General features: G+C 52.7%; 2 protein-coding genes across 3 annotated transcripts in view; both read right to left on the reverse strand.

Moving 5' to 3' along the window:
- LOC149913312 (phosphoenolpyruvate carboxykinase [GTP], mitochondrial) overlaps positions 1-4960 on the reverse strand; it is a 47517-nt gene extending 42557 nt beyond the window's left edge. The window contains exon 1 of one of the 2 annotated variants that reach the window (XM_090130285.1): positions 4822-4960. Coding sequence is in view for 1 of the 2 variants with exons in the window: in XM_090130283.1 (XP_089986409.1) it covers positions 4822-4826 (5 nt within the window). In the remaining variant the exon portion in view is untranslated. The remainder of the gene's footprint in view (positions 1-4821) is intronic. The other variant, XM_090130283.1, reaches the window with a different exon arrangement.
- Positions 4961-6070: 1110 nt separating this feature from the next.
- On the reverse strand, positions 6071-14135 carry LOC149913313 (uncharacterized). The gene is made up of 5 exons (XM_090130115.1): positions 14058-14135; positions 12275-12421; positions 11051-11149; positions 9884-9962; positions 6071-7406 (listed from the first exon to the last, which is right to left on the reverse strand). Exons 1-5 carry the CDS (start codon positions 14133-14135, stop codon positions 7384-7386), a joined length of 426 nt encoding a protein of 141 aa, XP_089986241.1. The 3' UTR covers positions 6071-7383.
- Positions 14136-15439: the final 1304 nt, after the last annotated feature.

The raw sequence follows: 15439 nt of genomic DNA on the forward strand, positions 1-15439 counted from the left end.
TCTCCTGCAAAACCCCAAATCAGACATTTTTGCCCATAAAAACCAAAAACTGGACATTTTTCTCCCATTTTTCTCCTCCAAAACCACAAAATTGGACATTTTTGGCCCAATATTCCTCCCCAAATCCCCAAAATTGGACATTTTTCTCCTCTAAAATCCTAAAATCTGACATTTTTGCCCCAATTTTCCCCTCCAAAACCCCAAAATCAGACATTTTTGCCCATAAAATCCAAAAACTGGACATTTTTGTCCACTAAAATCACAAAATTGGGCATTTTTAGCCCAATTTTCTCCTCCAAAACCCCCAAATTGGACATTTTTGCCCATAAAATCCAAAAACTGGACATTTTTCTCCCAATTTTCTCCTTCAAAACCCCAAAAATGGACATTTTTGTCATCTAGAATCCCAAAATCTGACATTTTTGGCACATTTATATCCTTCAAAACCCCACATTGGGCATTTTTGCCCATAAAATCCCAAAATCTGACATTTTTGCCCCAATTTTCTCCTCCAAATCCCAGAAATTGGACATTTTTGCCCATAAAATCCGAAAACTGGACATTTTTGCCCCAATTTTCCTCTCCAAAACCCCAGAAATGGACATTTTTGTCATCTAGAATCCCAAAATCTGACATTTTTGGCACATTTCTATCCTTCAAAACCCCAAATTGGACATTTTTGCCCATAAAATCCCAAAATCTGACATTTTTGTCCCCATTTTCCCCTCCAAAACCCCAAAATCGAACATTTTTGCCTCCAAAAGCCCCAAATTGGACATTTTTGACCATAAAATCCTAAAACTGGACATTTTTTGTCCCCATTTTCCCCTCCAAAACCCCAAAATTGGACATTTTTGCTCATAAAATCCAAAAACTGGACATTTTTCTCCCAATTTTCTCCTCCAAAACCCCAAAATTGGACATTTTTGGCCCAATTTTCCTCCCCAAATCCCCAAAATTGGACATTTTTCTCCTCTAAAACCCTAAAATCTGACATTTTTGCCCCAATTTTCCCCTCCAAAACCCCAAAATCAGACATTTTTGCCCATAAAATCCAAAAACTGGACATTTTTGTCATCTAGAATCCCAAAATCTGACATTTTTGGCACATTTCTATCTTTCAAAACCCCAAATTGGACATTTTTGCCCATAAAATCCAAAAACTGGACATTTTTCTCCCAATTTTCTCCTTCAAAACCCCAAAAATGGACATTTCTGTCATCTAGAATCCCAAAATCTGACATTTTTGGCCCATTTCTATCCTTCAAAACCCCACATTGGGCATTTTTGCCCATAAAATCCCAAAATTGTACATTTTTGTCCCCATTTTCTTCTCTGAAACCCCAAAATTGGACATTTTTGCCTCCAAAAGCCCCAAATTGGACATTTTTGACCCTAAAATCCTAAAACTGGACATTTTTGTCCCAGTTTTCTCCTTCAAAACCCCAAAATTGGACATTTTTGCCCATAAGATCCAAAAACTGGACATTTTTCTCCCATTTTTCTCCTCCAAAACCCCAAAATTGGACATTTTTGGCCCAATATTCCTCCCCAAATCCCCAAAATTGGACATTTTTCTCCTCTAAAATCACAAAATCTGACATTTTTGCCCCAATTTTCCTCTCCAAAACCCCCAAATTCGACATTTTTGTGAACTAGAATCACAAAATCTGACATTTTTGTCCCAATTTTCCTCTCCAAAACCCCAAAATTGGACATTTTTGCCCATAAAATCTAAAAACTGGACATTTTTCTCCCAATTTTCTCCTTCAAAACTCCAAAATTGGACATTTTTGTCCCAATTTTCCTCCCCAGATCCCAAAAATTGGACATTTTTGTTCTCTAAAATCCTAAAATCTGACATTTCTGCCCCAATTTTCCCCTCCAAAACCCCAAAATTGGACATTTTTGCCCATAAAATCCAAAAACTGGACATTTTTCTCCCAATTTTCTCCTTCAAAACTCCAAAATCTGACATTTTTGTCCCCATTTTCCTCTTTATTCCTCCATTTTTCCCCCTAAAAACCCCAAATTCCCTCTTTTTGCCCCCAATTCCCCCCTCCCACACTTAATAATCCCAAAAATCCCAAAAAATGCCCCAAAATTTCCCAATTTTGCCCTTTTTTACCCCAATTTTCCACTCCCTGCATCCCTCAGGCCACCCCTCACCCACCCCCAATTCTCCCCTTTTTTCCCCCATTTTTACCCCCAAAAACCCCAAATTCCCCCTTTTTGCCCCCAATCTCCCCCTCCCCCATCCCAAACATTAACAAAAATCCCAAAAACGCCCCAAAATTTCCCAATTTTGCCCTTTTTTACCCCAATTTTCCACTCCCTGCATCCCTCAGGCCACCCCTCACCCACCCCCAATTCTCCCCTTTTTTCCCCCATTTTTCCCCCTAAAAACCCCAAATATCCACTTTTTCCCCCAATTCCCCCCTCCCCCATCCCAAACATTAACAAAAATCCCCAAAAATGCCCCAAAATTTCCCAATTTTGCCCTTTTTTACCCCAATTTTCCCCCCTCCCCCTCCCTCAGGCAACCCCTCACCCACCCCCAATTCTCCCCTTTTTTCCCCCATTTTTACCCCCAAAAACCCCAAATTCCCCCTTTTTGCCCCCAATTCCCCCCTCCCCCACCCTAAACATTAACAAAAATCCCCAAAAATGCCCCAAAATTTCCCAATTTTGCCCTTTTTTACCCCAATTTTCCCCCCCTTCCATCCCTGAGGTAACCGCTCACCCACCCCCAATTCTCCCCTTTTTTCCCCCATTTTTCCCCCTAAAAACCCCAAATTTCCACTTTTTTCCCCCAATTCCCCCCTCCCCCACTCAATAATCCCCAAAAATCCCAAAAACGCCCCAAAATTTCCCAATTTTGCCCTTTTTTACCCCAATTTTCCCCCCCTTCCATCCCTGAGGTAACCGCTCCCCCACCCCCAATTCTCCCCTTTTTTCCCCCATTTTTCCCCCTAAAAACCCCAAATTCCCCCTTTTTTCCCCCAATTCCCCCTCCCCCACCCCAAACATTAACAAAAATCCCAAAAAAAGCCCCAAAATTTCCCAATTTTGCCCTTTTTTACCCCAATTTTCCCCCCCTTCCATCCCTGAGGTAACCGCTCACCCACCCCCAATTCTCCCCTTTTTTCCCCCATTTTTCCCCCTAAAAACCCCAAATTCCCCCTTTTTGCCCCCAATTCCCCCCTCCCCCACCAAAAACATTAACAAAAATCCCAAAAACGCCCCAAAATTTCCCAATTTTGCCCTTTTTTACCCCAATTTCCCCCCCCTTCCATCCCTGAGGTAACCCCTCACCCACCCCCAATTCTCCCCTTTTTTCCCCCATTTTTCCCCCTAAAAACCCCAAATTCCCCCTTTTTGCCCCCAATTCCCCCCTCCCCCACCCCAAACATTAACAAAAATCCCAAAAACGCCCCAAAATTTCCCAATTTTGCCCTTTTTTACCCCAATTTTCCATTCCTTCCATCCCTGAGGCAACCCCTCACCCACCCCCAATTCTCCCCTTTTTTCCCCCATTTTTCCCCCTAAAAACCCCAAATTTCCCCTTTTTCCCAAAAATTCCCCCCTCCCACACTCAATAATCCCCAAAAATCCCAAAAACTACCCCAAAATTTCCCAATTTTGCCCTTTTTTACCCCAATTTTCCCCCCTCCCCCTCCCTCAGGCAACCCCTCACCCATCCCCAATTCTCCCCTTTTTTCCCCCATTTTTCCCCCTAAAAACCCCAAATTCCCCCTTTTTTCCCCCAATTCCCCCCTCCCCCACCCTAAACATTAACAAAAATCCCAAAAACGCCCCAAAATTTCCCAATTTTGCCCTTTTTTACCCCAATTTTCCCCCCTCCCCCCTCCCTCAGGCAACCCCTCACCCACCCCCAATTCTCCCCTTTTTTCCCCCATTTTTCCCCCTAAAAACCCCAAATTCCCCCTTTTTCCCCCCAAATTCCCCCCTCCCCCACCAAAAACATTAACAAAAATCCCAAAAAAGCCCCAAAATTTCCCAATTTTGTCCTTTTTTACCCCAATTTTCCACTCCCTGCATCCCTGAGGCAACCCCTCACCCACCCCCAATTCTCCCCTTTTTTCCCCCATTTTTCCCCCTAAAAACCCCAAATTCCCCCTTTTTTCCCCCAATCTCCCCCTCCCCCATCCCAAACATTAACAAAAATCCCAAAAACTACCCCAAAATTTCCCAATTTTGCCCTTTTTTACCCCAATTTCCCCCCCTTCCATCCCTGAGGCAACCCCTCACCCACCCCCAATTCTCCCCTCTTTTCCCCCATTTTTCCCCCTAAAAACCCCAAATTCCCCCTTTTTTCCCCAAAATTCCCCCCTCCCCCACCACAAACATTAACAAAAATCCCAAAAAAGCCCCAAAATTTCCCAATTTTGTCCTTTTTTACCCCAATTTTCCCCCCTCCCCCCTCCCTCAGGCAACCCCTCACCCACCCCCAATTCTCCCCTTTTTTCCCCCATTTTTCCCCCTAAAAACCCCAAATTCCCCCTTTTTGCCCCCAATTCCCCCCTCCCCCATCCCAAACATTCACAAAAATCCCAAAAAACGCCCCAAAATTTCCCAATTTTGCCCTTTTTTACCCCAATTTTCCCCCCCTTCCATCCCTGAGGCAACCCCTCACCCACCCCCAATTCTCCCCTTTTTTCCCCCATTTTTCCCCCTAAAAACCCCAAATTCCCCCTTTTTTCCCCAAAATTCCCCCCTCCCCACACAATAATCCCCCAAAATCCCCAAAAAAGCCCCAAAAAGCCCCGAATTTTCCCCAATTCCGCCTTTTTTTTTTACCCCATTTTCCCGCTTCCCGCCACCGCCGCCATTTTGCCGCCGCCATTTTGGCCGCCGGACGCCGTCAAAGGGGGAAAACGCGTCGATTTTTGGGTGAAATTCCACCGTTTTTGGTTCTTTTCACCCCCAAATTCCACCCTAAATTCATTTTTTAGACTCTTACGATTCAATCCGGCCATTTTTTTGGGTTGAAAAACGACGTTTTTGGGGGTTTTTTGAGCAGAAAAAGCCCTGCCCCCCCCCGCTTCCATTTACCACAATGGTGCGGCCGCGCAGCTCATGAATATTAATGAACCCCGCGGCGCTCATGAATATTAACGACCTCATGAATATTAACGAGCTCCGTGCTCCCCTATTGGAAGCCTTTAGGACCACAGCGTCCTTAATTGCGGCGATTAATTAGCGCTAATTAGGGAAATCTTGCAGGCTGATTTCCGCCTTGCTTGTCTCCTAAGCTGCTAATTAGCTTTAATTAGCTGCAATTAGCTTTAATTAGCTTTAATTAGCTTTAGTTACGGCTTTTAATTAATAACAGCGTTCATTAGGCTTAATCGGGGCTAATGAATATTAATGAGGGTTAATTAGCGTTAATTAGAGAAATCTTGCAGGCTGATTTCCGCCCTGCTTCTCTCCTAAGCTGCTAATTAGCTTTAATTAGCGGCAATTACGGCATTTAATTGATTACACGGCGTTGATTAGGCTTAATCGGGGCTAATGAATATTAATGACGGTTAATTAGTGCTAATTAGGGAAATCTCGCAAACTGATTTCCGCCCTGCTTATCTCCTAAGTTGCTAATTAGCTTTAATTAGCGGCAATTACGGCATTTAATTGATTACACGGCGTTGATTAGGTTTCATCGGGCCTAATGAATATTAATGAGGGTTAATTAGTGCTAACAAGGGAAATCTTGCAGGCTGATTTCTGCCCTGCTTATCTGCTAAGCTGCTAATTAGCTTTGATTAGCTTTAATTGCGGTTTTTAATTAATAGCACAGCGTTGATTAGGCTTAATCGGGGCTAATGAATATTAATGAGGGTTAATTAGCGCTAATTAGGCAAATTTCGCAGGCTGATTTCCGCACTGCTTATCTCCTAAGTTGCTAATTAGCTTTAATTAGCGGCAATTACGGCTTTTAATTAATTACACGCCGTTGATTAGGCTTAATCGGGGCTAATGAATATTAATGAGGGCTAATTAGCGTTAATGAGGGATTCGAATAACTAATTCCTTCTGAATCGATGGGGTTTCAGGCGCTTTTAATTAACAGGGCGGATCTATGGGGCAGAATCTATGGGGTAAATCTATGGGGCGGATCTATGGGGTGGATCTATGGGGCGGATCTATGGGGCAGGAATCTGTGGGGCGGAATCTATGGGGCAGATCTATGGGGCACACAGATCTATGGGGCGCAATCTATGGGACAGAATCTATAGGGCGGAATCTATGGGGTGGATCTATGGGGCGGAATCTATGGAGCGGATCTATGGGGCGGATCTATGGGGTGGAATCTATGGGGCGGATCTATGGGGCAGGAAATCTATGGGGCAAAACTATTGGGCGGAATCTATGGGGCAGAATCTATGGGGCGGATCTATGGGGCACAGATCTATGGGGCAGGAATCTATGGGGCGGAATCTAGGGGGTGAATCTATGGGGAGGAGTCTATGGGGCGGATCTATGGGGCGGAATCTGTGGGGCACAGATCTATGGGGCAGAATCTATGGGGCAGGAATCTATGGGGCAGAGCTATGGGGCACACAGATCTATGGGGCGGAATCTATGGGGCGGATCTATGGGGCAAATCTATGGGGTGGATCTATGGGGCACAGATCTATGGGGCAGAATCTATGGGGCAGAAATCTATGGAGTGGATCTATGGGGCAGAATCTATGGGGTGGGATCTATGGGGTGAATCTATGGGGTGGAATCTATAGGGCAGAGCTATGGGGCAGAGATCTATGGGCTGGATCTATGGGGCAGAATCTATGGAGTGAATCTATGGGGCGGAATCTATGGGGCGGAATCTATGGGGCAGAATCTATGGAGTGAATCTATGGGGTGGATCTATGGGGCACAGATCTATGGGGTGGAATCTATGGGGTGAATCTATGGGGCAGAGCTATGGGGCAAATCTATGGGGCGGAATCTATGGGGCGGACCTATGGGGCACAGATCTATGGGGTGGAATCTATGGGGCAGAATCTATGGGGCAGAGATCTATGGGGGTGAATCTATGGGGGGGATCTATGGGGTGGGATCTATGGGGCAGAATCTATGGGGTGGAATCTATGGGGCAGAATCTATGGGGCGCACAGATCTATGGGGCAGAATCTATGGGGCAGAAATCTATGGGGTGGGATCTATGGGGTGGATCTATGGGGCAGAATCTATGGGGCAAATCTATAGGGCAGAAATCTATGGGGCGAATCTATGGGGCGAATCTATGGGGCACACAGATCTATGGGGCAGGAAATCTATGGGGCAGAAATCTATGGGGCAGAAATCTATGGGGCAGAACTCAGGGATTCTATGGGGCAGAGTTGGGGGTCCGGATGTCGCTCAGGTCCCGTTCACTTGTGGGGCTGAAAGGAAAGAAGAGAGAATCTGTGGGGCTGCCCCATAGCGGAGCATTATGGGATGTGTGGGGCTGCCCCATAGCGGAGCACTATGGGATGTGTGGGGCTGCCCCATAGCGGAGCATTATGGGATGTGTGGGGCTGCCCCATAGCGGAGCATTATGGGATGCGTGGGGCTGCCCCATAGCGGAGCATTATGGGATGTGTGGGGCTGCCCCATAGCGGAGCATTATGGGATGTGTGGGGCTGCCCCATAGCGGAGCATTATGGGATGTGTGGGGCTGCCCCATAGATGAGCATTATGGGATGCGTGGGGCTGCCCCATAGCGGAGCATTATGGGATGTGTGGGGCTGCCCCATAGCGGAGCATTATGGGATGTGTGGGGCTGCCCCATAGCGGAGCATTATGGGATGTGTGGGGCTGCCCCATAGCGGAGCATTATGGGATGCGTGCGGCTGCCCCATAGATTATTATGGGATGTGTGGGGCTGCCCCATAGATGAGCATTATGGGATGTGTGGGGCTGCCCCATAGCGGAGCATTATGGGATGCGTGGGGCTGCCCCATAGATGAGTATTATGGGATGTGTGGGGCTGCCCCATAGATGAGCATTATGGGATGTGTGGGGCTGCCCCATAGCGGAGCATTATGGGATGCGTGGGGCTGCCCCATAGCGGAGCATTATGGGATGCGTGGGGCTGCCCCATAGCGGAGCATTATGGGATGTGTGGGGCTGCCCCATAGCGGAGCATTATGGGATGCATGGGGCTGCCCCATAGCGGAGCATTATGGGATGTGTGGGGCTGCCCCATAGCGGAGCATTATGGGATGTGTGGGGCTGCCCCATACATGAGTATTATGGGATGTGTGGGGCTGCCCCATAGCGGAGCATTATGGGATGTGTGGGGCTGCCCCATACATGAGTATTATGGGATGTGTGGGGCTGCCCCATAGCGGAGCATTATGGGATGTGTGGGGCTGCCCCATAGCGGAGCATTATGGGATGTGTGGGGCTGCCCCATAGATTCTTATGGGATGTGTGGGGCTGCCCCATAGCGGAGCATTATGGGATGTGTGGGGCTGCCCCATAGATGAGCATTATGGGATGTGTGGGGCTGCCCCATAGATGAGCATTATGGGATGCGTGGGGTTGCCCCATAGATGAGCATTATGGGATGTGTGGGGCTGCCCCATAGATTCTTATGGGATGTGTGGGGCTGCCCCATAGCGGAGCATTATGGGATGCGTGGGGCTGCCCCATAGCGGAGCATTATGGGATGCGTGGGGCTGCCCCATAGCGGAGCATTATGGGATGTGTGGGGCTGCCCCATAGATGAGCATTATGGGATGTGTGGGGCTGCCCCATAGCGGAGCATTATGGGATGCGTGGGGCTGCCCCATAGCGGAGCATTATGGGATGTGTGGGGCTGCCCCATAGATGAGTATTATGGGATGTGTGGGGCTGCCCCATAGATGAGTATTATGGGATGTGTGGGGCTGCCCCATAGCGGAGCATTATGGGATGTGTGGGGCTGCCCCATAGCGGAGCATTATGGGATGTGTGGGGCTGCCCCATAGATGAGCATTATGGGATGTGTGGGGCTGCCCCATAGATTATTATGGGATATGTGGGGCTGCCCCATAGCGGAGCATTATGGGATGGGTGGGGCTGCCCCATAGCAGAGCATTATGGGATGTGTGGGGCTGCCCCATAGCGGAGCATTATGGGATGTGTGGGGCTGCCCCATAGAGGAGCATTATGGGATGCGTGGGGCTGCCCCATAGAGGAGCATTATGGGATGCGTGGGGCTGCCCCATAGATGACTATTATGGGATGTGTGGGGCTGCCCCATAGCGGAGCATTATGGGATGTGTGGGGCTGCCCCATAGCAGAGCATTATGGGATGTGTGGGGCTGCCCCATAGCGGAGCATTATGGGATGTGTGGGGCTGCCCCATCGATTCTTATGGGATGTGTGGGGCTGCCCCATAGCGGAGCATTATGGGATGTGTGGGGCTGCCCCATAGCGGAGCATTATGGGATGTGTGGGGCTGCCCCATAGCGGAGCATTATGGGATGCGTGGGGCTGCCCCATAGATTATTATGGGATGTGTGGGGCTGCCCCATAGCGGAGCATTATGGGATGTGTGGGGCTGCCCCATAGAGGAGCATTATGGGATGTGTGGGGCTGCCCCATAGCGGAGCATTATGGGATGCGTGGGGCTGCCCCATAGATTATTATGGGATGTGTGGGGCTGCCCCATAGCGGAGCATTATGGGATGTGTGGGGCTGCCCCATAGCGGAGCATTATGGGATGCATGGGATTGCCCCATAGATGAGCATTATGGGATGTGTGGGGCTGCCCCATAGAGGAGCATTATGGGATGTGTGGGGCTGCCCCATAGCGGAGCATTATGGGATGTGTGGGGCTGCCCCATAGATTATTATGGGATGTGTGGGGCTGCCCCATAGCTGCCCTCACCGTGGGGCTGCCCCAGTCGGGTCCGAATGGTTCCAAAGGCGTCGTAGGCGTAAAGCAGAGCCAGACCCAAAGCTAGGCTCTGCGGGGTCAAAGGTCAGAGGTCACGGCAGGGGTCACGGAGGTCAGAGGTCACGGCGGGGTCGGTGAAGGGTCAGAGGTCGTGGGGGGAGGGGTGAAGGTGGGGGCGTGGCGGGGTCGGAGGTCAGCATGGGGTCGTGGTGGGGTCGCGGAGGGTCAGAGGTCATGGGGTCAGAGGTCAAAGGGTCATCTAGGGGTCACGTTGGGGTCATGGGGTCACACGAGGTCACGGGGTCACAGGGTTCATGGGGGTCATTGAGTCATGGAGGGGTCACCTAGGGGTCACGGGGTCACAGATGTCATGGGGTCACGTTGGGGTCATGGGGTCACGCAGGGGTCATGGGGTCAGAGGTCACAGGGCTCATGGGGGTCATTGAGTCATGGAGTGGGCACTAGGGGTCACGTTGGGGTCATGGGGTCACACAGGGTTCAGGGCAGGGTCAGAGGTCACGGAGGGGTCACCTAGGGGTCAAATTGGGGTCATGGGGTCACGCAGGGGTCATGGGATCACAAGGGGTCACAGGGTTCACGGAGGGTCATAGAGTCATGGAGGGGTCGTCTAGGGGTCTCGTTGGGGTCATGGGGTCACACAGGGGTCAGGGAGGGTCAGAGGTCATGGAGGGGTCACCTAGGGGTCACATTGGGGTCATGGGGTCATGAGGGGGTCATGGGGTCAGAGGTTACAGGGTTCATGGGGGGTCACGTTGTTATAGAGGGGTCACTAGGGGTCACATTGGGGTCATGGGGTCACAGTGGGGTCACAGTGGGGTCATGGGGTCATGGAGGGGTCACCTAGGGGTCAAATTGGGGTCATGGGGTCTCGAAGGAGTCATGGGGTCAGAGGTCACAGGGTTCATGGGGGGGATAGAGTCATGGAGGGGGCATCTAGGGGTCACATTGGGGTCACGGGGTCACAGGGGTCAAGGGGTCAAAGGTCACGTGGTTCACAGAGGTCATGGGGTCATGGAGGGGTCATCTAGGGGTCATGTTGGGGTCATGGGGTCACAAAGGGGTCATGGGGTCACAAAGGGGTCATAGCGGGGTCACAGCGGGGTCACGGAGGGGTCAGAGGTCAGAGGTCAGACTCACGAAGGTGATGGCGGCCAGGACGCTGCGGGACGACACGATGGCCACCAAAGCCACCACGGTGGCCACCACCGCTCCGCTGCCGGAACGCAGCGCCTCCTGCTGGCCAACACGGGAAATGCAGCCACGTGGGGGGGGGGGGGGGGAATGGGGGGAACTGGGAGGGACTGGGAGGACTGGGAAGGACTGGGAAGGACTGGAGGACTGGAGGACTGGAGGACTGGAGGATTGGAGGACTGGAGGACTGGGAGAACTGGAGGACTGGATGTCTTGGAGGACTGGAGGACTGGAGGACTGGAGGATTGGAGGACTGGAGGATTGGAGGATTGGAGGATTGGAGGACTGGAGGACTGGAGGACTGGGAGGGACTGGGAGGGACTGGGAGGACTGGAGGACTGGAGGACTGGAGGATTGGAGGACTGGAGGACTGGAGGACTGGAGGATTGGAGGATTGGAGGACTGGATGTCTTGGAGGACTGGAGGACTGGAGGACTGGAGGATTGGAGGACTGGAGGATTGGAGGATTGGAGGATTGGAGGACTGGAGGACTGGAGGACTGGGAGGGACTGGGAGGGACTGGGAGGACTGGAGGACTGGAGGACTGGAGGATTGGAGGATTGGAGGATTGGAGGACTGGAGGACTGGAGGATTGGAGGACTGGAGGATTGGAGGACTGGAGGACTGGAGGATTGGAGGAATGGAGGATTGGAGGACTGGAGGACTGGAGGATTGGAGGACTGGAGGATTGGAGGAATGGAGGACTGGAGGATTGGAGGATTGGAGGACTGGAGGACTGGAGGACTGGAGGATTGGAGGACTGGAGGACTGGAGGACTGGAGGACTGGAGGATTGGAGGACTGGAGGATTGGAGGACTGGAGGACTGGGAGAACTGGAGGACTGGAGGACTGGAGGATTGGAGGACTGGAGGATTGGAGGACTGGAGGACTGGGAGAACTGGAGGACTGGATGTCTTGGAGGACTGGAGGACTGGAGGACTGGAGGACTGGGAGAACTGGGAGGACTGGAGGACTGGAGGATTGGAGGACTGGAGGACTGGAGGACTGGAGGACTGGAGGACTGGGAGAGCTGGGAGGACTGGGAGGACTGGATGTCTTGGAGGACTGGAGGACTGGAGGACTGGAGGACCGGAGCAATTGGAGGACTGGAGGACTGGAGGACTGGGAGAACTGGGAGGACTGGGAGGACTGGGAGGTGCGGCTCCGTACCACGCAGTCTCCGTGCGGGATCCTCGGTGCGGCTCTCAGCACCGCCGCCCCCAACGTGGCCGCAGCCCAAAGTGCGGCCAGCAGAGCCGGGAGCAGCGCGTGGGGAACAGAAACGGCCAGCAGGGGGAGCAGCGCGAACCACGCGGCCTGAGCGGCGACCATAGAGACGCGGGGAGACCATAGAGATGGACGGAGATCATAGAGATGCACGGAGACACATAGAGACCCATAGGGACCCATAGGGACCCATTGAGACCCATTGAGACCCATAGGGACCCATGGGGACCCATAGAGACCCATAGGGACCCATAGGGACCCATAGGAACCCATAGGGACCCATAGAGACCCATAGGGACCCCAGAGACCCATAGAGACCCATAGGGACCCATAGGGACCCATAGGGACCCATAGAGACCCATAGGGACCCATGGGGACCCATAGAGACCCATAGGGACCCCAGAGACCCATAGAGACCCATAGGGACCCATAGGGACCCATAGGGACCCATAAGGCCCCATGAAGACCCCATAGAGACCCCATAAAGGACCCATAGGGACCCATAGAGCTCCATAGACCCCATAGGGACCCATAGGGACCCATAGAGACCCATAGGGATTCATAGGGACCCATAGAGACCCATAGGGACCCATAGAGCCCCATAGAGACCCATAGAGACCCATAGGGACCCCAGAGACCCATAGGGACCCATAGGGACCCACTGAGCCCCATAGACCCCTTAGAGGCTCATAAAGACCCCATAGGGACCCATAGGGACCCATAGAGACCCATAGAGACCCATAGGGACCCATGGGGACCCATAAAGCCCCATGAAGACCCCATAGAGACCCCATAAAGGACCCATAGGGACCCATAGAGCTCCATAGACCCCATAGGAACCCACAGGGACCCATGGGGACCCATAGGGACCCATAGAGACCCACAGATTCCATAGAAACCCATAGAGACCCATAGAGACCCATAGGGACCCATCGGGAGCCATCACCCCATATCTGGATCCATATTACCCCATATCGCCCCCTATCGTGACCCATATCGCCCCATATTGCTCCCTATCGCCCCCTATCGCGACCCATATCACCCCCATCACCTCATATCACCAAATATCGCTCCTTATTACCCCCTGTCGGGACCCATATCGCCCCCTATCGCGCCCCATACCGCCCCTTATCACCCCCTATCGCGACCCATATCACCCCCATCACCTCCTATCACCCCATATCGCTCCTTATTACCCCCTATCGGGACCCATATCGCCCCCTATAGTGCCGCATACCGCCCCCTATCACCCCCTATCGCGACCCATATCACCCCCATCACCTCCTATCACCCCATATCGCTCCTTATTACCCCCTGTCGGGACCCATATCGCCCCCTATCGCGCCCCATACCGCCCCCTATCTCCCCCTATCCCCCCCCATCGTGATCCATATCACCCCCGTCACCTCCTATCACCCCATATCGCCCCTTATTACTCCCTGTCGGGACCCATATCGCCCCCTATCGCGACCCATACCGCCCCCTATCACCCCCTATCGCGACCCATATCACCCCCATCACCTCCTATCACCTCCTATCGCCCCTTATTACCCCCTGTTGGGACCCATATCGCCCCCTATCGCGACCCATACCGCCCCCTATCGCCCCCTATCGCCCCCCATCGTGATCCATATCATCCCCATCACCTCCTATCACCCCATTACCCCCTATCGGGACCCATATCGCCCCCTATCGCGCCCCATATCGCCCCCTATCGCCCTCCTACCGTCTCGGCCGCGATCAGGCGCCCCGCTGGGGTCCTCAGCGCCCCCCAATCCCAGCGCCGCTCCTCCGGTTGCCCCATAGCGCCGTTCCGAGGGGTCAGAGGTCACGGCGGGGGGCGGGGAGGGGTCACGGGGTCACGGCGCGGTCACGTGGGTGGCACCGACGGGACGGGGGGGGGGGGGGGGGGGGAGGGACTGGGGGCACAGATGTGGGGCGGAGTCATCGATGGGGGGGGCGGTTGTGGGGCTGGGATGGATCTATGGGGCAGGGAGAAATCTATGGGGCTGGGGTGGATCTATGGGGCAGAGCCATATCTATGGGGCTGGATGGATCTGTGGGGTGGGGTTGGATCTATGGGGCAGGGATGGATCTGTGGGGCAGTTGCACATCTATGGGGCTGCGCTGCATCTATGGGGCAGGGATGCATCTATGGGGCTGGGATGGATCTATAAGGCAGGGATGGATCTATGGGGCAGGAACACATCTATGGGGCTGGGATGGATCTGTGGGGCAGGAACACATCTATGGGGCAGGGTTGGATCTCTGGGGCAGAGCCGTATCTATGGGGCGGGGATAGATCTATGGGGCAGACGGACAGCCCTGATCCCCGCTCCACTCCACTTCCGCTCCTCTAAACGTCACTTCCGCCCTTCTCGAGGCCATTCGGGCAGAACTTCCGCCATTACTCGGCACAACTTCCGCCCTTACCCCGAACTTCCGCCCGTAACTCCACCCCTTCCTACTCAGTCGGCCCTCTGCTCGCGCTTCCGCCCGTAACCTCAACAACATCCGCCCTTAACCCCGCCCCTTCCGGCGATTTCCACCAATCCCTCATGAAAGAGCGCCAATCCTTTATTAAAAAGGCCCAAGTCCTCAACTTCCGGTCTTCACCCCAACTTCCGCCCTTAACTGTAACCATTCGCCCTCACATCCACACTTTCATCCCCCACATCCGCCCCAATCCCCGCCTTCCCCCCCACTGCCTCCTTCCGCCCTAAACCCCGCCCCTTCCGTCTCTCTCCTCCAATCCCCTATTGAACGGCCCCAATCCTTTGTTAAAATAGCCCTAAAGTCCCCACTTCCGGTCCATACCTTCACTTCCGCCCTTAACTGTAACCATTCGCCCACACTTCCGCCCATAACGGTAACCATTCGCCCTGACTTCCGCCCTTTCATCCCCCAAATCACCGCCATTCCCCCCCAGACAACCTTTTTCCGCCCTAAGCCCCGCCCCTTCCGTCTCTCTCCACCAATCCCTCATTAAAGTGCCCCAATCCTTTGTTAAAATAGCCCTAGAGTCGCCACTTCCGGTCTTCACCCTCCACTTCCGCCCTTACATGCAGCCACTCCACCCCACATCCGCCCAAATCCCCGCCTTTCCCC

Source organism: Phasianus colchicus, chromosome 39 (assembly GCF_987193195.1).
Source record: "Phasianus colchicus chromosome 39, bPhaCol1.hap1.1, whole genome shotgun sequence".
NCBI classification, from domain to species: domain Eukaryota; kingdom Metazoa; phylum Chordata; class Aves; order Galliformes; family Phasianidae; genus Phasianus; species Phasianus colchicus.

Excerpts from the sequence above, each read along its gene's own strand:
- LOC149913313 (XM_090130115.1), bottom strand. The coding sequence starts at position 14,135 with ATGGGGCAACCGGAGGAGCGGCGCTGGGATTGGGGGGCGCTGAGGACC. Across the intron at positions 12,422-14,057 it reads GCCTGATCGCGGCCGAGACG|GCCGCGTGGTTCGCGCTGCT; the intron begins GTAGGAGGGCGA and ends GTCGCCGCTCAG. Across the intron at positions 11,150-12,274 it reads TCCCGCACGGAGACTGCGTG|CAGGAGGCGCTGCGTTCCGG; the intron begins GTACGGAGCCGC and ends CGTGTTGGCCAG.